This window comes from Tauraco erythrolophus, chromosome 23 (genome assembly GCF_009769465.1).
Source record: "Tauraco erythrolophus isolate bTauEry1 chromosome 23, bTauEry1.pri, whole genome shotgun sequence".
NCBI classification, from domain to species: Eukaryota; Metazoa; Chordata; class Aves; order Musophagiformes; family Musophagidae; genus Tauraco; species Tauraco erythrolophus.
In genome coordinates this window covers 7,365,262-7,392,455 of record NC_141487.1, presented here as the reverse complement: position 1 = coordinate 7,392,455, position 27,194 = coordinate 7,365,262, and the positions used below count along the sequence as shown (strand labels likewise).

At 44.0% G+C, this 27,194-nt stretch overlaps 1 protein-coding gene across 1 annotated transcript in view; it reads right to left on the bottom strand.

The window, feature by feature from the left end:
* Nucleotides 1-12,678: 12,678 nt before the first annotated feature.
* SKI (SKI proto-oncogene) overlaps nt 12,679-27,194 on the bottom strand; it is a 112,407-nt gene continuing 97,891 nt past the window's right edge. Inside the window, exons 2-7 of the mRNA XM_086625690.1 lie at nt 23,322-23,447; nt 22,702-22,817; nt 20,670-20,944; nt 19,463-19,764; nt 16,648-16,878; nt 12,679-12,938 (exon numbers count right to left, since the gene is read on the bottom strand). Of these exons, the coding sequence (XP_086481816.1) occupies nt 12,750-12,938; nt 16,648-16,878; nt 19,463-19,764; nt 20,670-20,944; nt 22,702-22,817; nt 23,322-23,447 (1,239 nt within the window). The 3' untranslated portion in view covers nt 12,679-12,749. The remainder of the gene's footprint in view (nt 12,939-16,647; nt 16,879-19,462; nt 19,765-20,669; nt 20,945-22,701; nt 22,818-23,321; nt 23,448-27,194) is intronic.

The following is a 27,194-nucleotide window of genomic DNA, read 5'->3' as shown; positions in this document are numbered from 1 at the left end:
CACTCAGCCCATCTGGACTCTAATTTCAGTTGGATGTCCTAGATATTAGTGTATTAAAAATATAAATAAATGAAGTTAGGCTTAATATAAGAACAGAGAGACAAGGCAGAGGCGACAGACACAGTTGTCTCTTCCTCAGAGTCCTTCTGCTGGGTGAGACTGTTTCTGATTACAGCTGTAGCACTGTAAATGCCTACTAGATGTCTGGTGATAATCCATTCAAAGCAATTACAAGGCATCCGTCACCAGCAGGGTCTGAGCCACAGGCTTCTTATCTGGGAAAATTGATGGAAGAGAAGTGGGGAGCGAGGGAAGAAATCAATGCCTTTCACCAATGTTATCTGCCAAATTGAATTAAGCAGCATGGGATCCCTGCTTCACACGCTGTGAGAGTCAGAGCTTAAAGAATCTGTCTGTAGTAAGCTCAGTTCATGGGCAAGGCAGGTGGGGGAGCGACGCTTTACTCGTACTCGCTTGCAACTTCTTGGGCATCCACGGGACGCGTGTGAGCGAGAGGAGTTGAGAACTTAACAACGTGCAGAGCCTTTAACCTAAGAGCACCCGTTCCAGTTGTGAACCTTGCAGCCACTTGCCGTCTTAATGTGTCGTTCCATGTTCTCTTTCTTTTTTTGGGGTAGCTGGAAATATCTCATTGCTCATCACGTCCCAAGTTTTACATGGAAAGGATTGTAGAGAGAGCAACTATGATCCCGTAAGCGAAGATACCAGACTTGCGTCCTTGAGAGGCAGTACTAGTACAGCTCTGTTGCTTGAAAACGACGCGTGTGTTGAATCTTTTGGCAATGCAGTCGTGCTGCACAGCATGGAATCCAGCACTGGGAGCTGCTGAAAGTCAGGGGGTCTTGAGTTTGGGGGCAGGGGCAATGTCTGCAGAGGTTTGGGTGGATGTTTTTAACAGCTGAGGAAAAGTAGCATATTGCTGTGGGTTTTGGTGTGTTGCTTTCGTTAGTCTATCCACTTTTCACTTCACTTACCTTAGGGGCTGGAAAGGTAAGTACAGGAAATTTGACTTCTGTATGGCTAACTGGTTACTTATTTTGCAAAGCAATGTCGAAATCCACGAGCTAGATTTAGGAGTGCTTAACAGTATCGCCTTCTGTAAAATGACAGTTTCCTTTCCTGAAGGCCACCAATACCTCTATGGAGATGTTTGGTAGGTGCTTCCTGCTTGGTATATGAATGAATAGGAATGTAGATCCCTATATACAACAGCAGGGAGATTGTCACTTGGGATACTGCAAAAAAGAATCCATTTGTACTGGTCGAATGAATTTCATCTGTGGGCTGCGTGGCCAACAGCTTTGTTAATGCATTGCGTAGTAACTGGTTTTAGACCTTGGCCACTTAAAGGCACGGGTTTAATAACGTTTTTTGACAACTAGCTGGTAAAGGACCTCCTGCAGCTCAAGAGCATCTAGTGTTGCAGGTCTTGGGATTGAGTCCTGCTGACAGTACATGGAGCTACTCGTTTCGTGAACTCAAAACATCATGTAGGTAAACTGAGTTTATAATTTATGTTTGTAATCTTTCTTCCCAAGATAATGATGACTCAAGCTTATAGTCTTTATGGTGGTCATAAACTCATTCACAGAAATGAGTGGATTTTGGAACAAATCTGACCTGCTTTGAAGCAGTAAAACCTCATTTTCTTTTGACCCATGTAGGTTTCCTCTTGGCCCACGGGGTTTTTCTCTTACAGTTTGTACATATGGGAGATACAAGAGCAGTCATTCGGGATAAGTGGTAGAAGGGCCAGAAGACAAGGATAGCTGGGCCAGAACAGGCTCTGGGGAAGTACTTAAAAGCAAGGTTCCAGATTAAGGAGCTGACTCAACAGAAAACAAATACAAACGTAAATCCAAAAAGATGAGCCAGGAACCCCATGGACACTGTACAGAACAATTTGACTAGATCAGTTCAGCGCAGAAATCTGTGGAAACTTTTTTCCCTCCCAAATAAAAATGTGTGGGAATTTGCATTGCAGTCAGGTATACTTAAAGTGCACATAAGCCATCTAATAAAAATTCCACTGGAGTGTACGTCACACAGCTGTGTTTTATTATATTTGTGCTCTCTTCCTACTGACAGCGCCTTTATAACTGGATTACTCACATATCATCATTAACTCTGACACTCCTGGGTTTTTACTGCTTCCCTGGTTCCTATCATCTTCTGCAAGTTTTATCCCTTCCTTGCAGATGTGCCAAGATGTATTTCTTTAATATCTTTTCAGCAAATGAACATGGGAGCACATAAAAAGTATGGTTTGGCTATCACGGGCAGTAACTAGGGCTCTCATAATTTCTACTGAAAATCCTTATCAAACCTCTACTCCGCCACCTACGTGTAAAGTTTTCCCTTGCTCCATCTGTAGGTGTAAATAAGGGGAGCTGCTTACAGTGAAATGGAGAGGGCTGAGGTGCAGCGCTGGGCTGTGGTTTAATCCTAGTTCTGGTATTTGGTAGCCATTTCTGTCGGTGGTGGTCCATCCCTGCCTTGTCATTTACTGCGTGCATATTGCGTGTTCGCAATGAGCAGCTGTAAGCGTCCGCCTGTGGTTTTGGTTTGGTTTGGGGTTTTTGCTCCTGATGGCTGAATAACATAAGCTATTGAATAAGACATGAGGACTTTTTACTTCAGGCCTCAGGAAATTTGTTTTTTGTTTCTGATCTCCAGCAGCTAGTTTGAGCTTGGGTCAGTCCATCTCACTTTGCTGTTGATTTTTCCCCCCTCGTTCCTTGTCGTTCCTGTTTGAACGAAAGCTGTTTGGGTCAGGGTTACTGAGCATTTGCAGAGAACTGAGCACCAGGGAGGCTGGGGCCTCCGTTAGACCTCTCAACCGTTTCTACTCTGTGAAATTACGTTGAAGTCAAGGGCACTGAAGCATACCCAGTTCTGTGAGTCAGGTTTCTGTGCATGTTGCCAGCTTTAGCTGAACTCAGAGTATCAGTCGATCTCAAAGTATTTTTATTGCGCTTGGGAAGAACAGATCCCTGGATTTTTGCTAGTGGACTGGGCTACGACTTACTGAGCCATGCTTGTTCTTAAGCCATTCAGATTCCCTGTAGGTGCTCAGCACACTCAGAGCTTCCCACTGGAGAATGCCCGGAGTTCTGCAGGAGCTCACAGGCAAGCTTTGCCAGTTCACACTTCCATGTGAACAGGGATGGTGGCAGGTGGGTCGGGATGTGAAAGCAGCTTCCAACCAATTGATTGACCAGTCGCGTATGCACCTGTAGGACTTCTTGCAATGTGGAAAATACTTTTTAATAACAGTGATGACTTGACAGCCAGGATATTCCTCCAGTGCTGTTCCCATCGCATAGCTTACACTGAGAGTATAGAAAGACAGATCATACTCAGAAGCGTTTGGGTGAGTCGGTTCATGTCTGATTCTTCGTATTTTGGGCTCTTCTATTAAGTAAATTAAAGTTATTCTGGCAGAATAACTAGAATTTTCAAAACCTAGATATTCCCGTAATCAGAAGCACAAGACAGCTTGACTGGTCTTTCTTACTAATACGTGCTTTTGCACGTGGAGTTCCCTGGTGACAGAGTAGATAAGAATGTTTGCAGCCTCTGCTATTAAGACTTACCAATCCAAACCTGGTTTTATATTTAGTTTCTGTAACAGGAATATCGGGAAAAGTCAGTCGCTCTGAGGAAGTGACACCAGGAGAGGTGGCTCATCTCTTCAGCACAAAGTTCTGCTCTAGACACAGCCAGGTCCCTTGGATGGTCACAAGTGCTGCGTGATTTAGTGTAACGTGTTGGGCACTAAGAGTTTCTGTGGAACTACATCCTCAAAAGAGACAAAGCAATTCTTCGTTAACTCTCTAATCGTTGAACAAGCGATGCCAAAGAACTTGCTTCCTTTTCCTGTTTTCTCTCTCTGTAATTTGCCCTGTTTTAACGAGCAGCCGTCTTGCCCTGGTTCGAGTGTGCCAATGGGCGTTTCGGGTGATGGCGATGGCCCTTCTGTGACTGCAGCCACATTGGTAGAGGCATCTTGCCGAAAGAGAGACTATAAAAATCCAGAAAAGGTGAGGAAAGTGGAGTAAAAAGCTTTTCGTGAGTGACCATGAGTGTTCTGGACATCTCTGTTTCTTGTTGCTGTCGTGGTTTAGCCCAACTGGCGGCCGCTCGCCCACTCCTCCCCTCGGGGAAGTGGAGAGGAGAAGAGACTCTCCAACAGGCACCTGACTGCATGCCTTTGGAAAACAGGGCTCTGCTCAGTATGGCCCCAGCTGTCTGTTCAGACTCTCAAACTGCTCTTGAACACCTAATTTATGATGTCAAATTAAACTGGCATCCTTGATATACAGCTGTAGCTGGCAAATTAGAAGTTGTAGAGTTTTTTTGTGTGATTTTCGATTTTATATGTAAGCCAGTTAGCAAAAAAAAAAAAAAATTCTTAGCAATTTTGTGGGTCTTTTCAAGTTTTGCCAGAATTTACTGATAGCTCTGTGGAGATCAGTGACAGTCATCTGAGTACACATCTCCTATCTGAAAGATTTGAGTTCAGGACAGTGGAGGAGGCAAATGAAACTCATGGTTTTTTGCTTTGTGTGTTTGTGGTTGTAATCTAGGTCAGTTAAATGAAAGCTCCTAGAATACAGAGTAGCCAGATAAAATTGGGATAGCTGAAAAGGGTTAGTCCAAGGATAAGGAAGGTGTCCAATAGGACTGGATAGCTGAATTCAGGCCTCAGAGATTTCCATATGTGAGGCCAAGCCTTATTTCCAAGTTAGCCTCAGCTAACTTTAGAAAAAAAACTAAAGCAAACAAGGTTTACTCTTAAATTCTTGTGAAAACTCTGAAGTGCTATGTCCTCCTTACCTGAATGGGCAGCTGGCACTAAGCCAGGGCGGGTACAGGTGCAGTTCTGTCTGTCGTGGCAAAACTCTAACCCAATCTCCTGAGGGGATCATCACTGTCCTACCAGGAAGGGTTTCTGTTGTACAAAACGTTGGCCTCCCACAGTACTGTTCCAGCACTGGGTGTCAGCTGAGCTTGAAGCCATTTTTGTGGTCTGGGAAAATTTGTATCTTGTCTGTCTCCTTGCATCATGATTTTGAAGTGTTCTTTTATCAGTGTTGGGTAGTAGGATCTGTATCTATGTGAATTTGAGTTACTTTACTGATTTGCAGTAAAATGGTAAACGAAGTTTTTCCTCGTGTTCCTAATTGAAAGAATTCTACTATTTCAATTTAAGCAAACAAGCTGGTTGAATTCTTTAAAGAGCTGCGAGTGTGACTCCTGCCCCTTGTGATATGAGAACATCTTCCTTTCTTTAAAGCCGTTTTGCTCCAAAATGGGGTATTTCCAAAGATACTAAAAATTTCAAAGAACACGTCAATGTGAAGTGCTGACAGAAACACAGCTGGTCTTCCTGAAAGTAGCTGGCAATCTGGTCTCTTCAGACCTATTTTTTGTGTACAAAATCTGTAGAACAAAGTTACTTGAAGTGTATCGCTTAAGGATTTCAGAAAAATTAAAAGATGTCAGCTGTATACTTCAACTACAGAAGAGAATTGTCAATAAAGTTATTGGAACTGTTGTTTTTCATTGTAGAAATCCACGACCACAGTAACAGATGTGCAAGTGGAAGGACATGTACATTAACTGTATATGGGGGCACAAGATCTTTCTACAAGTGAAGGATACGGACCTGTGTTTAGACTTAAAACCTTACTGATTCCACTTAGTAGCAAAAAACAGTGAAAACATCATTTTGCTGCTCTAGTCATTTAGGGGCAGGAACGACTGGTGCAGTCGTATCCCATTATTATCTTATTTTACTGTCTGATTTTTTCCAAGGCAAGTTTTTGTCATCAAGCTGTTATAGAAATCCTTTGTTCCAGAACCAAATCTGTCCCCACCACACTTCCTGGGCTGTTGTGGCTTGTACACATCCCTCCGTTTTCAGCAAATGCACCAATTTTTAGTTTATTTATTTATTTATTTAAAAATTTTGTCCCTGTTGGGAGCAGGAGAATGCAATGATCTATTTGACTACCAATATTCCTAAGCGCCCACTGGAGTCACAGAGAGGTGGGCAGCGTTTTTGGCAATGAACTGTTTTCACAAGCACTTCTGTGCTACCTGTGGGCAGAAGGAACTGAGGGTGGAGCGCTGGAGAAGGCAATACAGGTGCCAGAAACTCAAGGGCTCTGGTTATGGTACAAAATGAGATTTTGGCAAAAGAGGCTCTTCAGCATAGGAGCATGAACCGTTTCAGCAGTTTTCTTTTGGGATATAGGGTTTGCCTCAGCAGCTGAGGAGAGAAAGGAGGGAGGAAAGCTCCGACCCTTCTGGGGTCAGCATTTTGACTGTGGGCTAAATGGTGGTGTAGGGCCAATGGTGCCTGAAACTGGGGGCCTCCTGCAGTTTGGCCGGGTTGAAGAAAACTGATTAATTGCCTACAATAATTGAAGACTGTTACAGGCAGTTCTAGAAAGCCAAGAGAAAGAGGGGCGTTCTCCATACGGAATGCGGCGAATACTGATGAGAAGAAAAAGCCACGGGCCGGCTGGCACCGTGCGGGCGGTTGGGACGGCCACATCCACGGCGGCGCGGCCGTGCAGGGTGTCGGGCCATGGGCGCTGCAGCACAGCCTGGGCCTGCCCACCGCTAAGATCCAGGTGGTAGAAACAGGGAATAAACAACCCCTTGGAAAGCAAAGCTCCGTGAGTCAGAAATATAAAGTAGAGGGTTTTTTTTTAAGCTGTTTGATCATTCTCTTGATTTTTCCGCTGTTTTACAAGGGCATGTTAAGAAATGTACCAGAGCTGTGGAAATTCTGCAGCCGTTTCTCAGAAAACCATGAGAGAATTACTTTAACATATGTTTCCATCTTCTGCTTTTTGCGTTGTGTTTTTTTTTCCCCCCCTTGTATTTCTTTTCTTTGACCTGGTACAAACTCCTAAGTGCTTACAATTGTTGCTATTCACAAGAAATTTCACTCTGTTAGAATTTCCCCACAAAGCGGTACGTATCGTTTCCAATTATATTCCTTTCTCCTTACCAGTATTGTCACGTGTTGACCTGAAAATGATTGTTTAATGCTGCTCTGGAGAGGCTGATTCGTGGGCTGTCTGGGAAACAACGTGAAGAAGGTGCTCGTTTGCTCTCAGCCTCAGGTTGTTCATGTGCTGGGGCACGTTTAAGGGGTAAGGCAGATTATTTTTGGGTTTGGTATGCCACAAAATGTACAGACAAAATGGTTTTGGCTGTTATTAGCCGGAGGGGGGGTGTTTGTTAGAGGATGAACAGTGGGTAAGTTACATGCTCTCGGGACTGGGAATTGGCTTGCAATTTGGCTATACGTGCATGCAATAAATGCACACGTAGAGCAGTACTAGCATATACTAAGAAATTTTTCTGTCATCAGGCTTCTGAGGTGGCACACGTTATGTGGAGACATCTGACTGATGCCAGCCTTAAATCTGGTCTCTGTGGTGTCAGCCAGTGGCCCACTCACCATCTGTACTCGCCGAGCCACAGCAGGCTGGGCAGAGTCCCTGTTTAAAAGCCTTTTCCTGAGCTGGTCCGGCAGCACGACTGCTGGCCAGGAGCATCTTTTTAGTCTGCTGGGTTGAAGACGTTCCAGGAAGAAAGTGCAACTGGCACTGGCTTTCCTTCCCAGCGCCGATGAAAGGCAGTGGGTTTTATTAATTACTGCCTTTACCTCTGCTGGTGCCTCAGATACGTACACATGGGAAATTACTACAAGGCAACTAACACTATCAGGCAGTTACACGTGTGCAGCAGAGTTTCTGTAAGTAAGTTTGTGGTGTTCAACTTAAAATAATTGGAGAGGTCTTGACTTTTCAAACAGAAGGGCGAGGCCGATACCGGTACGGTCTCGGGAGTTCACTTGTCCTGAACAGTTGGGCCACAGCTGTGAGCATGGAAAACCCAAAGAACATTCTGTATGTAATTATTTTTTTTCTGGACAAACAATTTTATTTTAGGTAATGCGTCTATACACTGTACATTCAGTCACTGTGGTATATAAGCATAGCTATTTTCATACATAATCTCATAAAGTCCTTTATTTTACAATATTATCTGCTTCAAGGGGGAGGGGATGTGGAAGAGGGGGTGGAAAAGGACTATCAAGGTACACAGCGAAATAGATAAATATGCCAAGCTTTTTTCTTATTTTTTTTTTAAATCAGGCATTTATAAACAAGAAAGCATACATTACTTACATAAAAATAGTTCTAGAATAGTAGAGTAAGTCATAATATTGTCATTAGCAGCAGCATAGGAGAGACCAGGATAACAAAAATGTGCTGAAATGCTATTGGCTATTATAAATGTAAAGATTTATTTTTCTTCAATTGAAAAAATGTCATTTCTGTGAGTTCTTTTGATTTAAAAAAAAAAAAATGAAAACAACAACAACAACCAAACCAACAAAAAACTTCTCTCTAAAACACATGGACTGATGAGAGGGCAGAATGAAAAGAAAAATCAACCTTTTGGTAATAAAATACTTTACAGTGAAAATAAGGACAAATAAAATGCAAATGGTGGAGAAAAGTTAACCCACGTTTAAAACTTGCAAAAAGATTTTGTTTTCTTTTTCCTAACAGACAGCAAAGGTTCTTCTTAGTTAAAAACACAACTCATAAAACAAGACAACTACCAGGTAAGAAAGAGTTTTGAAAAAGTAAACACCATATACACTTATAATACAACAGTGTAAAATGAAAAAAAGTATTTACATGTTGAATTTACTTTTAACTTTTTTTTTTTTTACATTGGCTAGTTCTGTTTGTAAAGCAGAATATTATGTATACTAGTTAGCTGCTCCATAGATATGAATGTTATTGCTGTTGGTTTTTTTCCCTTCGTTAAGTCTTCTTTCAGTAATAGAAACAATGAGTAATTAAACTGAATATACAAGTATTAAGTAATATAATTTTAAGTACAGGGAGAGTCAACAGCCTGTATGAAACACCTCTTCTCCCTTTTAACTTCTCAAAGGAAACTAAAGCGCAAACGGAAGGAGAAGTGACTTGACGGTTCCTGCGCTCGGGCTGGAGCGCGAACGGAACGCGGCGGGACGCAACGGGAGCGCGACAGAAGCGATTCCACCGGCACGGGCTGACACCTGTTCCACTGAAGCGCTGCCGACGCAGAAATCACACACAGAACTCCCTCACCTCAAGCACCTTCACAATGTTGGGGCTTTTTCTTTGAAGATTCCCACTGTTTTGACAGCCCTTTTCTAGAATTAGCGTCTCTGTGGCCGTCTTCTGACAATTTTAAACACTGCATTACATGCGCAGGAATTCCGAATTGGAAACGCACTATATTCTGCAGAAATAATTAAGATTTTATTCTTAAAATGTATTTAGGAAAGACAAAATTATTTAAGGTAGTTTCCTTTCCTGTAAACCTCCCCTATTGAATAACTGCTGGTGTAGAACATTTGTTCCCAGCCGCCTTGCACATTCTTTCATCATACTCATTTGAAACCTTAATTTGCAGGAATGTTTTCACAAGGATGTTTTCACTCCAGGGATCGAATGCTATTGAGCCTTAACCTCAAACACTGAGAATTCAGTCCATCTGCCATGTTTTTAACTCTATGGAACCACCATCCCGCATGGCAGAAGGAGAAGCCGTGGGCTGTAACAGGATGTCACGGCTTAACCGGCACGGTCCGTCGGGAGATTTTTTTCTTCCCAATCTTATCCCAGTCACCTGTGACGCACAGGTCACGCTGCCTGCTTGACAAGACTATTTGCTATTGATAAGACTAGTTACTGTTCTGTTTTTTTTCCTTTGAAAAAAATGCAGATTTCATTGATTTTGGAGGACGGAAGCATCGTAGGCACCAAAGAAATTGTGCCAGTGAATCAGAATGCTTCCCTAGACACACACAGAAGAAAACCTACGTCGTGCTGCAGGTAAGTGGGCCACTTTTCTTGTAAAAAAAGACAGAGATGGACGTTTTGCTGGTTTTGGCTGAGTCACAAGAGGAGAGACACAATCCAAGACTGGAGGGGAAGAAGCCCCAAACAAACAAAATTGTATGACAAAGTGAGGGTGGATGTGCAGTTGTTCTGTGTGTAATTTCTTACCGCGGCAAAGCAGCATGTGAGACTTGTGAAACGCACAACAATCAACTAAAGCTGAAATTATTTAGTTTCCCTTGAAGAAATAAGTGAATAATACAGCTCTGGAAATCATAAGGCTGAGAACATTTTTATGCATACCGCATAACAAAATAAACCCTTTACATAAGACAGTAATAATGCCCATTAATGAATATACGTATGGCAGAGATTTTAATTCCATGCATATGATTTAATAATCGCAGAAAAAACATACAAAGAAGAAAAAAAACAACAAAACAAAAAACAAACCACATTAAAAAAACCTGCTTAAGCATAATCAAAATTCCTTTTGCATTGCACTTTAGGAGATCTGCATCTAGACTGAGTCTCCAGCATCCCAAACACACAGGGGCAAACCCCCGTGTAAACGGACAGTTTCGTGTAATTTACTTGGTAGAACTGTTTCTTGCTCCCAACAGTTTTACATTGTCCCAGTAATTCTACTCCTTTCAGATTTCTTCTTTTTGTACCTAAAACATATATATGAACTTCTTTGTTAATGCTCACAGTTATTATAATGTTATTATAATGGTTTCAAGCAAACAGCTCTTGTTTAAAAAAAAAAAAAATCTCTCTAATGTACTGTAGGTAAATACTGTAATTTTAGGATTGGAAGCCGCTTTCTGTCTACTGGGAAATAATTTTTAAGCTTACATAGTTTGCATTAATGTCCAAAAGCAAATAAAGATTACTGGAAATAAGTTTCTTCGTTTAGAATAACTTCTGTGTATGATGATGCATAGGGTGTGGGTTTTTTTTTTCCTTTTTATTCTTTAAGGTAAAAAAGGGTGTCAGCATTGCCTATATACGATGCTGAGAGGAAAAATGAGCTGGAAGGCACATCTGCAGCCCCAGATCAAATTTTCACTTTCTGCTGATAAGCTTGAGTGTACACGAGGTGAGTGTTTACGGGTGAAAATAACTTTTCTCTCGTTCAGTAAAGCACCAACTTTGTTTTTTAAGCACTTCTGGGAGCATCTCGACTGCTTCCCAACTCCTGTTAGATACAGAGCCACACGAAACAGGTTAAAACCCAGCCAGTAGCACGCTGGCCTGGTGAATTCATATTTGGAAGCATTCTATGCCTGCCGAATCCTCGTTTTGTAGAAATGGAAATGATGATGCAAGGTGGCGCACGGTAGAAAATCGGGTCGATGATTTTCACATCTGTTAGGCAGGGCAGAATCGAGAATGCTCAGCTTGTAAACTTTAGAAATATGGAATAAAATGCAGAGTAAGATTCTGACAAAGTGCAGTTTTAGGAAAAAAAAAAAAAACAATAAAAAATCAACAACAACAAGACAACAAAGTGATGGCATGCTGCATTTTTATTCCGGGGCTGCGGCTTGGATCCCAAAATTAAAGTAATTTCTTTTTTAAAAAACAAAAAAGTTTGTGTATTTTTTAAAAAGATGTAGGCTTATTCACAGCAGCAAAAATGTTGTTTTTCTTTTCTGTAGTATCCAATAACGCGATGTTGCACTCTCCTTGGGCACAGAAATCCTGACTGACAGTTCATAGAAAAAGCAGGTAAATACTGAATTTATGTAAGACGGTGCAACAAAGATGAATCTTCCAGAAAACTGAAAGCTGAAGATTTCAGAATGACTTCAAAACGCGCATGTCTTCTGCTTTATCTCTCAACCGACTTAACAGATCATCCGTTTCCTCCTTTCTTTTCCTGAAGCTGAAGTGCTCTTGGATGAAGTGAGTCTTTTGAACGCATCAATTAACGAAGATGTCGTTGGAGAAGATGGCCTCATTTGCAAACACTGAAGTCTGTAAGGCTGGGTTTGTACTTCTGAAGCGTACGTCGTTTTTCTTCCCACCTCCACTCCCTCCCACCCACCCCCCTTTACAATCCTGCATCTTCCTTTGCTCCTTGTGTTCAGGACAGGAAATGAAGAGAATTCTTTCTAAGGAAAAAATCAACTTTGAAAAGCACTCTGAAATTCTCACACAACCATGTGACGGGATTAAAACTGTGATGGCTTCCTGGATGGCTGGAAAACTGCTAATGAAATGGCGTCATCACCAGAGGGCTTCTACGTTAAGAATCCCAAAGCCTATAACAAGTCATTAAAAATTGTGCATCGAAGTTGTTTTTTTTTTTTTTGTTTTGCTTTTAAAGGTTCATTATAAAAATCTTGTTAATTTTTTAATACCAAGTCTGCGTAATGAATTATTTTAAATAGCTTATAAGAAAAGTCTGTTTTTAAATTCCAAAATGTTCCAACAGGCAGAAGGGCAACAGAAAACACTGCCATGCTTGCCTTTTACTCTGATTTTAGTTGGACGATGCTGCTTGCTTGGAGTTTGCCAGTAGAAAATTTGCTGTGGACTTAAAAGTATTCTGTTTATAAACACTTTGTGTTTTATAGGCACAGAAAGATGTTGTGCTATATGGATTGGGGAAAAAAGAGGCGTAATTCAGTGCTTCTGTTATAAAGAGTAACGTTTGCCTTCCAACTAATAAGAATCCATATTCATAGATCTGTGTGCCAAGACACGACTGCTCACACATGCACTTACACACGTACCCACACATCTCCCTTACTGTGCACATGTCTTTTCGTACGACGCGGTGTTGGTTTAGTTCTCAATGGTGCTGCTTGTGTTTTCACTGCTGGCTTGACTGCTTGATTTAGGCCACAGCTGTTCCTGAAGTTCCTTGACTACTTTTTCCAGGTGTTCTCGAGCCTCCCTTTCATGCATCAGGTCAGCTCGGAGCTGCTCCCTGTCAGCCTCCGCATGCTGAAGCTTAACCTGCAGGTCCTCAATCTAGAGAAAAGCATATTAAGAAACAAAATAAACCATTTCAGTATTTCAGTTCCATTGTTATTTTGTAGACTTTAACACAGACTGGCACCTGGGCACAGTGAGAAGAGTCATAAAGCCGTGCCCTTCCAGACGTAAGACTGTTGACGCTGAGGTGAGGAAGGAATTCCCTTTTCCCTCCCTTTTTCCATACACTACTGTACAATGATGCAAGCACATTGCATTAATGATTAAGCCAACCCAGAAGCATTTAAGAATGTCAAGGCTAAAGTTCCAGAACGGAGGGTCAAAACCAGCATAGTCTAGCGTGCCTTAGAGTTAACAGACTCTGGGCCCTGTGCTTACGCCACGACTACTATTTCTTTAGGCAGACAGCAATTCTGCAACGTGAACTACAACGTTTGCACAGGCAGAGTCATTCACTGTCAGATCTTTTACAGCCGTTATTAACCTCGTTGCCTACGTAACAACAGGCCCGTGTCTCGGCTACAGATTAACGTCCAACAAAAGCAACTGTAGTTCCTCTCCCATACAAGAACCATTACACCCTTCATACTCAATGTAAGGAACTGCAGCGAGGCACCATGGACACGGAGGACGTGGCGGTGCGGTGTAGGTGGCAAGGGGATTGTGAATACGGATGTGAGAAGCCCTCTGAATGAGCAGAAACTCTCTAAGCAACAGCGAAAAATGTGACACTATTTCAACTCCTAAATAAGATGTTAGACTTGGGAGGGCAGAAATGGGACTGAGCAGGTCCTAACACGTAGTAACTTTGCACAGAAATGGACTTAAAGAAATACTAGTGCCAAATGGCCTTAGAGGAGATCACTTGCTGAGATCAAACTGTCTTCTTCCAGCTACAGCAAGAGACACAGATGGCCTCAGCCTCCCCAGAGGCCTCAGCAGTCAATATTCCTATTTTTTACTTACAGACACCAAAGGCAGAGAAAAGCCCCAGGATTCAAGGGTGTAAACTTAGAAAAACCGCACCAGTTTGAAATACGCAGTTTTAGGCCACAAAGAGCTGAGATTAGCATCTCTCAAAGATTGCTATTTATTAAAGGAAAGGAAAACTCCTATGTTTTGGGCTAAAAAGAAAGCTGGCCTACCACCCCATCCATATTTGGATCTCAGTAGCAAGGTAAAAGAAAAAAGAAAGGCATAAACCACACTGAGTGATATTCAGTAGGTATTAAGCATCTACTACTTTAAGCTTACACAAAGACATTTATTTACACCCCTGAATTTGTTGTCTTATTTCCTCTCATGCCTGCCCGATGCTCCTTCTCTCAGAATTGTGGTTTCCTCAAAAAATAAGCAGCAATGGACACAATGTAAGTGACAAACTTCCTAAGTGCGCGCCAAATTAAAGATAAAAGGATGTATAAAGCTTTATTTTAAAAATTCTTACATGACTTAGGAACTTACTTAAGTCATATTGACGTCGCCTTGTAAAATTCAGACTTTAATTACTTAAGGTATTTTTCTACTGCGTGCCATGCAGAAATCTCTTAAGTTGCTGCTAAATAAAATGGCTGTGCCAACCCCTAAGACATGAGTTGTCCTGTGGTGTTTTGCCCAAGCACAGCACTACTCCAGCTTTACCCCATCTGGGGCCTCGTGAGCATCCTCACACCCCTACACCGCGCCCCGGTGCCGTATCAAGCAGCCTACGCACACCCAACGGCACGGCGGCTGGGCTGATGCTGCAAACGCGCCATGAGCGGCTTCAGAAAAGACAAACCTGCAGAATATTCAGCTACTTCAATTCTTTTGGAGGCCATTTTAGCCTTTCGTGTTCGGAAACCTCGTTTATTCCCTCCTCCAAAGGAGGGACCGAGTAGGAGAGCGAAAACCACCGTGTCAGAAACTCTTTGTGTATCACAAAGCAGAGGCCACACCTGCGGCTCCGTGGTTGGTACGGACGGCGTTTACTTTTAGCTGCACTTGCTCCTGACTTTCTTTTTTTTTTTTTTTGCTGAAGTGGAAGTCAGCTGCCGGCAACGCCCAGTGCCGCAGCGCGGTCTGGCTGTGTTTAGTCTGGACACTTCTTATCAGGGAGACATCCTGTGATGCTCGGCAGGAAGCCGCATCATTTCCTGCTGCTGGGCTCCTGCTTCGGCGGGGCTCACAGTGCTACAGGGACCACTCCCCTTCCCGGCATTGAGAGCCTGGCTCAGACGTTTCTGGTGGCTTTTGCTGCTTCTTTTCCTTCCCCTGCCTTAAAGTGACCACCCCGACTCTGCAGCTCACGCTTCAGGCGCAGCAACATGTGCGCGAAGCGTGTGCGTTCAACCACACGGGTGGCAGAAGAGCTGCTGCTGTGAGCATGGTCCAGAAGAGCTCCCTTTAACAGTAACTCAGGGAGGCCACAACACGGAAGTTCATCTCACAAACGTCGGACCCTTGTGGGGCTTTTGTGTGTACGTGGGGTATCTCTGCTGTGGGAGTCTGAATTCAGGCAAGTGTGCCCAAGTTTTCAGACCCTCTGTTGCGAACGCCTGCTGACCCCTGCCTGTTTTCAAACGGATTTCTCAGCCAGCGATGGGGACAGTGGGTTGGCAGAGGGACAGTTAGGTGGGAGCAGGTCAGAGCAGGACTACGGGGGGGGCAGCTATGGCAAGGAAAGGGGTTAGCTGTAAGGAGAGGGGCTGTTTGGGAGCCCCTCTCCACAGAGGGGAAGAGAGGGCAGCGGGTTAACAATGGGTGTGGGACCATGCCCTGTTATAGGACATGCATTACTGGGCAACTGGGATTGTTTTACTGGAGGAAGGGGAAGGCAGGGCATGCAACGGATTCCTCTTCAGGGCTGTTTCTCACGGAAATCCAGGAGGCTGCCATTCTGCTCTCAGCTCAGCCTGCTATGCTGGGTCATTTCAGGGGGCTTGGAAAGGGGATGGCCTTGCATTCCACATGCCCTGCAACACCAAGACACAACAAGGCGACTTAAGGATGTGCAGCCTGAGCTCTTGGTTCGCTTGGCTTTGGGTGGTTTAGGCAAACTTCAGAATCTTTTTTTACAAGCGAGTCTGATGTGGAGAGGGCGGAGAGGGATTTTTAGTTTCAAAGCTTAAAGCATACATGTTGCTTGTAAAAACATGTTCCTGCATCCCTAGAACTTCACTGAGATCAAACTGGAAGTCTTGTCTTAGGCCTGACAGTTTGCTCTTCTTGTACTTTACAACTGTGAACATCACTCCTTCCCAGCACTGCAGTTTGCTTATTGATGGGCCTTGGTGTCTTCTCTTGTTTTAAATAGTTCCTGTATGTCTAGGCTGGTCTTCAAGGAAAAACACTGTTAGGAGAAAGTGGCTCTGCCTGACATTAACAGTACTGAAATGGATCCCTATGCATGGGCAGTGCCAAAAGGGTGTTAGTGGGACGGAAATAATGCCTAGCATTTGTCTTAGTTCTCTGTAAATGGTGATTTTCGACTGACAAACATGCAAAGTTCTGGGCAGAACTCTGGGACTGACAGAGGTGGTTGGCAGGTGGTTGACAGAGTTGGTAACAGCCTGCCTTAGGACTAGGGTTGTAAGTTGGCATGACGGGGGCACAGACATCATATGGGTAGGAGCTGCCCTGGTATCAAATTAGACAAAACAATGCCACTGGCATTGGAGGACAGACGGACACTTGAACTAACCCTGAAAACCCACGGAAATCAGGAGCTTACTTGCTGTTACAGCTTTCAGCATTCGGGTCTTACCTGGGCTGAGTACTTGGCCCGGAGCCTGCCTGCTTCACAGCCCTTGTCACAAACCCGGATCTGCCTGGCTTGCTCCAGTTCCCTCTTCAGTCGTATCCGAGACTCGTTGGCTTCCTTCATTTTCTTCTCGTTCTCAGCTCTCAGACGTTCAATCTCTTTCCTTAAGTTGCGCTTCGCCTCCGTGGCTTCTCTCAGTTTCTCTTTCTTAGCCACTCTTAGGAACTCCAGCTCCTGGAATACAAAAGCGGTTCACTTGCAAGAACTGAGGAGCAGAGACCAAGTGCAAGGAAACAGAAGTTCAAAGGAAGCAATCCAAACTCAGTTCCCACCTTCTGTTGGTTATGACCGAGAAGGCTCATGTCTAAACCTCATTCTGAACTTTGTACAAGCTTTTCTCCTTTAAATCCACATAAGAGCCTACGCTCAAGATACCCTGAATTCTTGGATAATAAAAAGCTACATGCTACAGCCACATTTTGCTTTGTCAAGCAAAATAGCTGTGACCATCTGTGACTGAATAAAGATGAACTGCAGTTGGAGAGAGCAACGTGCTCTCCACTAGCTCGGAGTTTCAAACCAGCCAACTGTAATGTCTGCACTGAAGATACACTACGTTACCATAAATGCAATTTGTGAGCACCCTTTGTGCACAGCAAAGCTGAACAAGAAAGTTTGCTACTCGCTGAAGAAATCAGTAGGCAGTTCCATTTGATCAAGCTCCCCCCAATCCACTTAAGGCAGGCACGAGAAAACACAAATTGTATCTCCCTTCTAGGTGTAGGCAGTTTCGGTTTGCTATAGGTAACTGGTGCGTAGCCCTAAGCCAGCCAACGGACTGCTCCGTCACAACGGCTGGAAAACTCCAGGCTAAAACCATGCTTTGCTCTGGAAGTTGCCACTCTCCCTGTCCAGGTGCTTCACAGGAGCTTCTACTGGGAAATCTCAAATCTAAGAGAGCACAGCTAACTGAGGTGATAATGATAAGGACCCTGAAGGCACAAAGGAAGAAACTCAGAAGTTTTTAAAAAGCTGCTGTTAGAAGACACATGCATCATATGCACAAAAACGTGGCTCACTAAAAGGTCTGTCTCCTAAATGGTTAAATCGGAAGCTAAAAGTTCGATTTCTTTTTCCCCAGAAGCAGCATTTCCTCTCTGCCCCTGTCGGAGTCAAACCCTCACAGCAACTGTTTCTGTTAAGTAACGCTGCAGTCGGGTCATGGGAAATTCTCTCTTCTGACAATCCCACCTCCCAGCCAGGCCATTGTTAGCTCAGCCTTGCCTCTGGAAGCGTGCACACATGTACCTTCTCCGTACGTGGAACTGGAAACCCACAGCTGCCAAATGGAAAACGATGGCCAGATACCACGCTCCCTCTCACCCCGACACGTTGCTTGATGTAATGCCTCACCACTCGATTCTGCTTCACCAACTACTTCATGCAATTCCTGCTTCACTGCAAGTACCCGCTGTGTGTTTAGTTTAGGAATTTATTAAAAATTACTTTTAAATACACAGTACTTATAAATATTTACTTTCAAATACTTAAAATAAAACGTATTTACTGAAACACAAGGGAATGACGCGGTTTGCTCAAGGTGACAACAAACAAGCAGTTCAGCTGAACAGACAGTGCTCGGGCTCCCTTCTCCGGCCCCGGATCTGCCGGGGGAACACCCCGAGCCACCTTCACGGGAGGCACGAGAGCAGGAACTGCCTTGCTGTGCTGCAGCTCTTGCAGAAACTGGAGTTGGCAAATTTTTGTTCACATTCCAATTGTGATCAGATCTACGCACTTCACACAAGCTCTCTCTGCCCTGCTAGTGGAATACTTGGAGCTGCTGCTGGGGTTTGGAGGATCGGGGTTTTTTGGTGCTGTTTTTAAAGACAGCAGGCACGCTGCACACAGATCCCATCTGTGAACCCTTTGTTTCATTCCCCAAAGACACAAATGCGTTGTGCCAGCTACCAAGACTGCACACCTGCTTTGGACCAAGCGCACTGGTTTTCTCTCTCCCGTGCTGGATGAAACAAGGCCACCCTACAGTTGCCACCCTACATGCACCTAATGGATCTGGTTTCTAGCCTGGCTACAGCTCCACATGCAATACTCGGAGAGGACACGCCGATCTCCTACATGGGCTCTGCCTTCTCTTTCTGCACACCTTTGGCCCCAGCTCAAATGAAAGAAGGTTCACCCGCCATTCTGCTCAGCCCCCGTGATCTACAAATGGCCAGGACAGCTCTGCAGCTTCTCCTGCCTGACCACTCTCTCTTTGAGATGGTATGTATCCAGGATTTCCAGAAATAAGGAACTGCTGTGCTGAACGAAGCGAGAAACTTTCAGTGAAGCTTGGCTAGCGGAAAGCTCCACAAAGATCTGCAGCTCAGATCTTCAGCAAGTGTCTCTGTGTCCCAGGAACATCCTCCCCAGCTGGGCAACGCCAGGATTTTCACAAGTCTTTTAGGACTACAGATAAAGCCTCCACAAGGACAGAAGTATTCCTAGTTCAGTGGAACAAAACCAAAACAAACTGTACTGGACTAGAAGATTTTTTTCAGTAATGAAAAGATGTTGATTTTGGTAACCATGGATTTACACCCTAAGGCAAAAACAGGTGGCAAGTTCAAAAAGGTAGGAATGGTTCCTGTATCCTTTGGTTTCCTGACTGAATTTACAGACAATCCCCCCCAGTAAAGGCTGTTGCTATTTGGGAAAAACGAGGCAATTCTTTTTCACACGAGACCACCTCAGGTTTTCTGCCCGGCAGAGGATTTGCAGACAGCGGCAAGAAAAAGCTGTTTTTCAGCATTACCTGGTGCAGGCTGCGTTTGGCTTGCAAGGCAGCATTGAGCTTCTCCTCCTGCTTCACTCTCATTTTAACAACTTCATGGAGGAATTTTTCTTTGGCTTCTTTTGTATCTAGGCCACTGTCCAGGGCCTGCCGTAGGTGCTCCAGCTCAGCTTCCAGCCCGCTGCTGTGCGAGTCGGAATGTGCTGCGACCTCGTACGAACTGCTGACTGTGACGGGGGCTTGCATCCCAGGTGAGCTCATGTCCTTTGCAGAGCTGGACGAAGTAAAGGATGGGGAGGAGAGCGAGGATAAGGAGGAGGTGACTGAAAAACAGAAACATCAAAAATTAATAAAGGCAGGCCTAAAACTAAAATAGCTCAAAATACGCTGAGGCCTTTTTGTACAGAGGAGATACTCAATATTCAATGAAAAAAATGAAAGAAAGAAAATTCCTGGTTTATATTTTGATGCTTGAAATGCAATAAAATGCAAACCTGACTGACTTAAGGGATCAACTTACAATTTGCTTGTATTGTGACTTTGGAATTTATGTCACAAACAGGGTTTTCTCTATGGGTGTGAAGAAACAGATTTCTTCAGGGAAACCTACACGATCCTGCTGTTGGCAGTGGGTAAAATTTCTTCTTTTTGCATAAACTGCACGCACTGAGTAAAGACTGAACATACTGAGGGCAGCAGCGGAATTAGCCGAGTGACATTAATGAGGGGATACCTGTGTCTTCCTTCATCTTTTCACGAGAGGCCCACCACTGGAATACTGCTTAAGAACACACTGGCTCTTCATGTATTCAGCTCCACGGATGCAGCGGTGGAACTGTGAGACCACACTCTTTGACACAAAATTCCACACTTCCACGTGTGTGCCCGCTAGGATTTTTACGGGCTATTTGTGTGCATCCCACCAAGGCCCTTCTAGAAGGCTCTTGATCAGACAGCAAACCATCAGTTTTTATGTGGACACCATATGCGTTTTGTCCTCTGCACACCACTGACCTGCCTTAACCACATTCCTCTCCCAGGAAAACACCCCCCAACTTACGTTCCATTCTTGGTTCTTAATTACTTATGGCTGAATTTTAAATCCTGTTGAGTTATTAGGCTTCCAGAACTGTATTTAATCACAACAGAAGTTGAACAGCTATCTCCTGTGGATTACTAAGGAAAACCAGCACAAATAAAACAAAATAAAGGCAGATCTGGCACTTACATTCTTCCCTGGTTTCTACTTCAATTTCTGCTTCCGATTCCTTATCCTCTTCAGCGGCGGTGACAGTGGCCGCAGCAGTGGCCGCTGCTTCTGGGACAGCTGTGTTCTCTGCAGCAAGTTTTCTTTTCCGTGGCTGCACAGAGCTGCTCAGTGGCTCACTGCTTCGTGACACGACCGTGGCACAGGGCGGGTTGCTGACGATTTTCTGTTGGGCTGGAGGTGCAAGTGCCACATTGGGGGCCACAGCATTCTCAAAGCTTTTGTAGGAGTAAAAACTGTTTTAGAGGGGGAGGCAAAAGGAAGGAGAAAATAGTCATATTCTTGGCTTTAAAATGCTTCCCAATCCATGGGAATGGACTCAGTTTCCACACTGAAACTGCAAGACGCTTACTGGAATGACAGTGAAGTTCCATTGATTCACACCAGCTAAGAATCTGCTTACATATTTGCTTAGTGTTTTTGCACTCATTTAAACACAGAGATGATTAATGCAGCTCATCTCCGTCCGGTTCAGAAGATCATACTCGAAGTGCCACGCTCTCAGAGCACCAAAGAGACGAGATCTCCCAGAGTCTAAAAATTAAAATGATGTTTTGTTGTGATCTTCATGCATTGTTACTGTACCTAACTTTAGGTAGTAAAGTTTTACTAGCACAGTTTTACTTCTGTCTATCCACAAATGTTTTGTAAACTTGGAAACAGCACTTCCTTAAGAAAGGCCAAGGGACAGCAAAAAGCATTCAATTTTTTTAGGCAGCATGCATCTGAGTGCATGTACATAAAACTGCAGTTAAAAAACCCAACAAACCTATATTTAAAGGACAGTAATACTGTAATGTCAAATACACAGAATTTTGAAAAAAAACCCCACATAGCAAAGACCGTCTTTGCAACTTCAATTCAGCATCTACTACATTAAAATTTCTCCTGAAACTTTTGAAGGTGGGTTTTCTTCCAAGACTTAAATCAGCCAAATTTCTCACAGGGATACCAAGGGCATACTCTTACACCAGTTTAGCCCTTCTATCCCAACCTAACTGAAAAGAATATGCTGGTAGGCTTTCTTTTCTTTTAATTTCCTTTAAAAAAAAAAAAAAAAATCAATCCCCACAGCTTCTAAGAAACTTGTTCATCAGGGCAGCAAAATATTTTCTCCATAATGCTCCCTAAGAACACCTGGCCACTTTAGTCAAACTTTCCAAAGAAACCATTACCCTTAGGCTGAAATCTGGCACAAAGATTTTGCAGACTGAACAGTTCGAGTCTGGCAGAAGAATGTGTAATTGCCCTGACATTTTCCATTCTAACTGTGACACCAGTAGTCCCACCTATTATGGGTGGTGTCTCGTTCTTGTACCAGTGTAATTATGTTCCTATCCAAGACCAGAATCTGGCCTGTAGCATCAGCGTTCTGATGGGTCTTACAAGCTGAGGAGTCTTCTGCAGGCCCTCCTGCCCAGTGTGCTCCACCACGACCCCCCAGGACCACTGGCCATCAAGAGGGAATGGGGTACCCTGTGCTGTCCAGTCAGTCCTCCATCTCCCTATGGCACTGTCACTACCAGAGGTGGCACGCAGTTGTGTTGGCGACATGCCGACTGGCCAGTGCTACAGAGCTGCTGCAGTCACCAACTGGCAGTTGCCTGGAAGTAGCTGGCTGGTCCCTGACCACCTGCCCTAAGAGTAACTCAATCTTCCTTTAAACAGTGAAGCCTGAGAACTTCTGGTGACTGCACCCCAAAATGATCCTAAGTTCATAGCAGCGGCCTTCATTTCAGACTTTCGCGGCACGTTTTACCTAAGAAAACCTATTTAATGAATGCACAAAATATCAGCACTGGTTTTTCGTTTCCCTTGTGCAAATTAAAACACTGCAGCCGCAAATGCTTTTTAATCTGACACTAGTGGACTGACTGAATGAACTACAAAGCCACCAGATAACAGTGCAAAGGAACAAACAGAAAGCAACTTGCTGTCAAACAAATCTCCACGGCTGCTAAGCCCACTCTCCCTCCAGTTCAGGGCTCCTCACCTGTCTCGGATCAAGGCAGGAAGATGGGTGGAGAGCTCTTTCTCATTTGCTGATACAGCAGGGGACCAGGGCCGGAAAGCTGAGAGACGCTGACGGGGATGGACACAGCCAATGCTCTGGGAAAGTGGGGGAAGAAAAACAGGTAAATACAAACAACCTTTTAAACTACGTATCACGATGGAGTGCTCGTGATGCTTTTCAGTACACATTCTGTTATCTCTGAAACTACTCCCCAGTGGCTAGGACCTACTTATTTACTACATTCCACTGGGAGAGGTGAACTGCACCAGTGTAAAACCTCACGTTTTTTCTTTGCCAATAACTTAAATGTAGTTTGCAGTGATCACAAAAAGCTCCTGAGTCTGTCAGGATTCTTGTACCTCAAAGGCAGGAAGGAATTCCTGACTCCACTGTCACAATCAAGGTCAGTGAACACTGGAAGATGGAAAGGAAACGGTGAGGACTGTATAGATCAATGTTTACTGGGAAAAGGATAGAAATGTTATTAATTTAGAAAACCTGGGCAAGTTCTTTCTCTCATTTTTCTCTTTTGGTTTCAGTAGAGGGATGCTACATGCTAATTTGATCTCTCTTTTGATGACCAAATATTCAGCAATCACCTTATTAGATGAACTGGATAAGGACCGTAACCAACTGGATTGCTTTTCCTTCTCAGTAGAAGCTGGAGATTGGGAAGCAGAGTCATCTATTTTGGGCTTTTTGGAAGCAGGAGGATCTGAAGGGACCTGAAACAAAGACAGGCAGGAAAAATCAAAGACAGAATTACTCACTTTGCAATTGGCTTAGAAACAGGTTATAAGGCAAAAGCAAATTTTGTATTTAGAAGAAAGAAATGCTGGGTTTTTTTCTGCATTTCTACACCTAAGGGAAAACAAAGGAGTGAAAACAAGGGACAGACACAAACTATGACATAATGCGGCTTCACTCCTTCATTTAAATACTTGGATAAAGTGTAGATGGTGCAGGAATGACAGGCAGCAATGTGAGAGAGACATTCACACCATGTTGCAGAGAACTATCTGCCTTTTCTTATTTTTGTATGCAGAAAGGTAAGGTTTAATGTGGTTGCTGAACTGGAAAGATTATTTTAAACGAGAACAGAACAGACTTTGTTATTCTGTTTGCAGTGGTTGTTATGCCGATGACTTCACTACCCCACAGCTGCAGTGGATTCTGGGGGTGTTGCCAAGAGCTGCTTTGCCTTTTCCACAAGTGGCTCAGCTTGGCCCATAAATCATCCTCAAGCATAAGAAAGCCCTTTGGCAAGCAAAACCCCTTTCCTTCAACACTGTGAAGGAATAAAATTCCTATAGTCCCAGCGTGGCTTGCAAAAATATTGGTAACTACTGGTTTAACTGGTGCAGTGGGGATACCAGCTTGAAGCCTTGCCAGTACAAACACGTCTATCACCAGGGAGGGAGAAGGTTCTGGACCTTATGCTGCACCATGACTAGAAATAATAGGAGAAACATACCACCTCAGTTTCTATTCCTCCTTCTTTCTTTTCTTTTTCTCTGCCTTTCCGTATTCCCTTCAACCTGGTCCTAAGTAAACTGGCAGAACCATGCTGCAGTACTAGGAATCGCTCACATTTGCATTAAATTTTTTCATCCTTCCACCTTACTGTGATTTTTGTGGGCAAACAAGTATCTATACAGGTGTGTCTGTTAAAACACAGGCATGGCGAAATTTGGAGAGCCTGAAATTCTTCAAACCCATCCCTATTTGCCAATGTCTTGTGTTCTGAAAATCAGTCCTCTTCAAGGCATCTTAAACTGGGAACTCAGAAACTGCTTCTCCAAACGATACTCGCTCCTGAAAATTGTGATCTGAATGACTTCACCTGAAGAGTACACGAGGAACTGAAAGCGATATTGCTAAAATGCACTTCTCCAGACTCCCAACTGGCTTCCAGGCAAACCCAACAGCTCTGTAACTAGAGCAATGCCATCTCTTTGGCACACCTTAATTAGGAGGAAATTATGACCTCACGTCCAAGAACAGTCTACTGCTTTCATGGAAGCAGGGCAGCAGTGTGGAGCTACGGCTCACGCCGGTGACTCGCCAGTGCCGGCCCATCTGGCAGCACACACCACTTCTACCACGCCTGCAGCCCAGTGTGCACAGTAACGTAATCAAACCAAGTCTGGAGGTTTTAGCGAAACATTCCCTGGCGCTCTGGAGCTCGGGGCAGCTTTCCATATGTAGCAGATGAAGAAGAATTCCATGGGTGCGTATATGCGTAACCCCAACTACAAAATTAGCCCGTGCCAGTGCCAAGCGCCAGCTTCAATGGATTTGCAGAAGATTCTTTGGCACAGCTTCAGGCCTCCCCAGGGCTGACTCTTGTAGTGGCTGTGGCATGGTCCCTCCCACCTAACTCCACTAAGAAAAGGCATGTCTAACTGCTTTCTGTAGAAAATGCAGGACAATGCACTGGGAAAGATTTGTTTTTGCTTTCAGAGATGCTGTCTGTGCAGAATTAGTGACAGCATGAGGAAGGTATTTGGCAAGTGACTACCGATCCCAGCCCTATCCACTGGGGATGGTGAGCTGTGTGGGGAGGGGAACTTGGGGTGGAGGGTGGGGAGGAAGGGGGGGCTTGGAATGAAAAAGGCAACAGGTGGCAAGACTCAGCATGGAAACCCATTCCTCCCCCCACCATCCGCAGAGCATGCTGTGCAGGCAGGGGTGGAGACGGCCACCCCGGGCCCGAACCCCCCTGCCACACTGCGCAGGCAGCCAGTGGCATCAGCACCACGGGTCACACATGAAAACAAGCAGCTTTGGGAGAAGGACAGCAAGCTCAGGTTTTAGAAAGGTTGGAGGAGAGGTATTTCAATGGAATGGTCTCATTTGCATTTTTAAAGAAATCACGCCCGGTTTCCAGCTTTCTCCACTGTCCCCCTTCTTTCCCCTTTAAATCAAGGCTGACACCAATGATCAGGAGGGCTCTGAGCACAAAACATTTCAGCAGACCTGGGAAATGATGCTTAACCTTCTGTTGCCAGGAGCCAGTATTGATCTAAAAGCATGAGCTGCTGCTGCTAGGAAAAAAAAAAGCAGTAAACAAGGTGCGTGCATGGGGGGAAAACAGGTTTGCCCTCCCCACAAACAGAAATGGGGTGAAAAAGGGGAAGAGAAAAGCAGGTGCTAAAAGGGGCGTGTAGATTTTTCTAACTTCAAATCACCTCCCATCACAGGACTCTTCAGTATTCCTATCAAACTAGTGCTGTCTGAAGCGGTAAAGCACTTTAGCTGGACTCAAAAAAGGACTGCTGCCAACGCCACTTCTGAATTGCTGTGATGACCTCTGCCAGTTTTCTTTCCTTCCACTATCTCATTTTATCTACACACATCATCTGATGGTTGAGGCAGGAACTGCCTCTCAGCACATGCTTAAAAAACCCCACCATGTATTTAGGTTCCATTTCAGCAATGCAAAAAAAAAAATCAAAGATTCCACCTATCCATATCCAAAGCAGGTGAGTAGTGCACCGTACTGCACTTCTTGTTTTGTGCCGCCTTCTGATGCCCAAAGAGGCAGAAGCAATTCTGCTCACAGCTACAGGAAGGTACTTAGATGTGGAACGAGACTAGATACTGAACACAGAATCTTCTCTTCATATGACTCACCGATTACATCCCACTCCAGGACAGATTCCAAGCAACAGTATACCCCACTCTTGACACTTCCAACCCAGCCACAGCAGCCAGCAAACCTTGGTATTGGCTCAAATATGGATTTTATTTCATTTTCTCTCCTTGCCAAATAACGAAACATACAAAGTTGCAAAAGAAATACTGAAAACCTGATGTAACTTTTTTGCCTCTTCATAAATGAATGACTGACTTGAACTCAAAACCTAGAAGACTGAAATAAATATTTCCTTATTTCCTATTCAGTTTTTCTTCCCCTGCAGGCAACTTAATAATTTGCTGTCAAATGGGCTTTGTGCTGGGCAAAGTCATTTGTTACTATACATCTTCTCCAGTCCACAGATCTAAGAAACTTCACGATACAAAGTAGGTCCAGAAAAGCTCTATGAAATGTTTACTTACGTTTTTGGACTGTTGTTTTCTGAAGCAATTTATTTTTGAGGAAAAATACACAGAAAGATTTATAAAGTTACTAAAAAAAAAGATTTTAAAAAGTACATTCCAAAGGGAAATGTAGGGATCTGAACTTCTATGTCAGCCATTTTAAGGCAAACTGCATTTAAGCAGCCCAATTTGGCCTCTAGCCAACCAGGGCCACATTTGACATGTCTGATCAAATTTTCTACTTCAATTAAGTATTACAGTAATAAACCACGAGATCAGTAGAAAGAATTTTTGACCCTCTACTTCTCAAAACGACGAGCCTTCCTAGCACTCAGTACCACGAGCAGAACCACAGACCAAGCAGCACCAGGTCAGCATGATACCTGAACATCATTTTTTTGTTGCAACACAGAAATGAAAATGAGCCC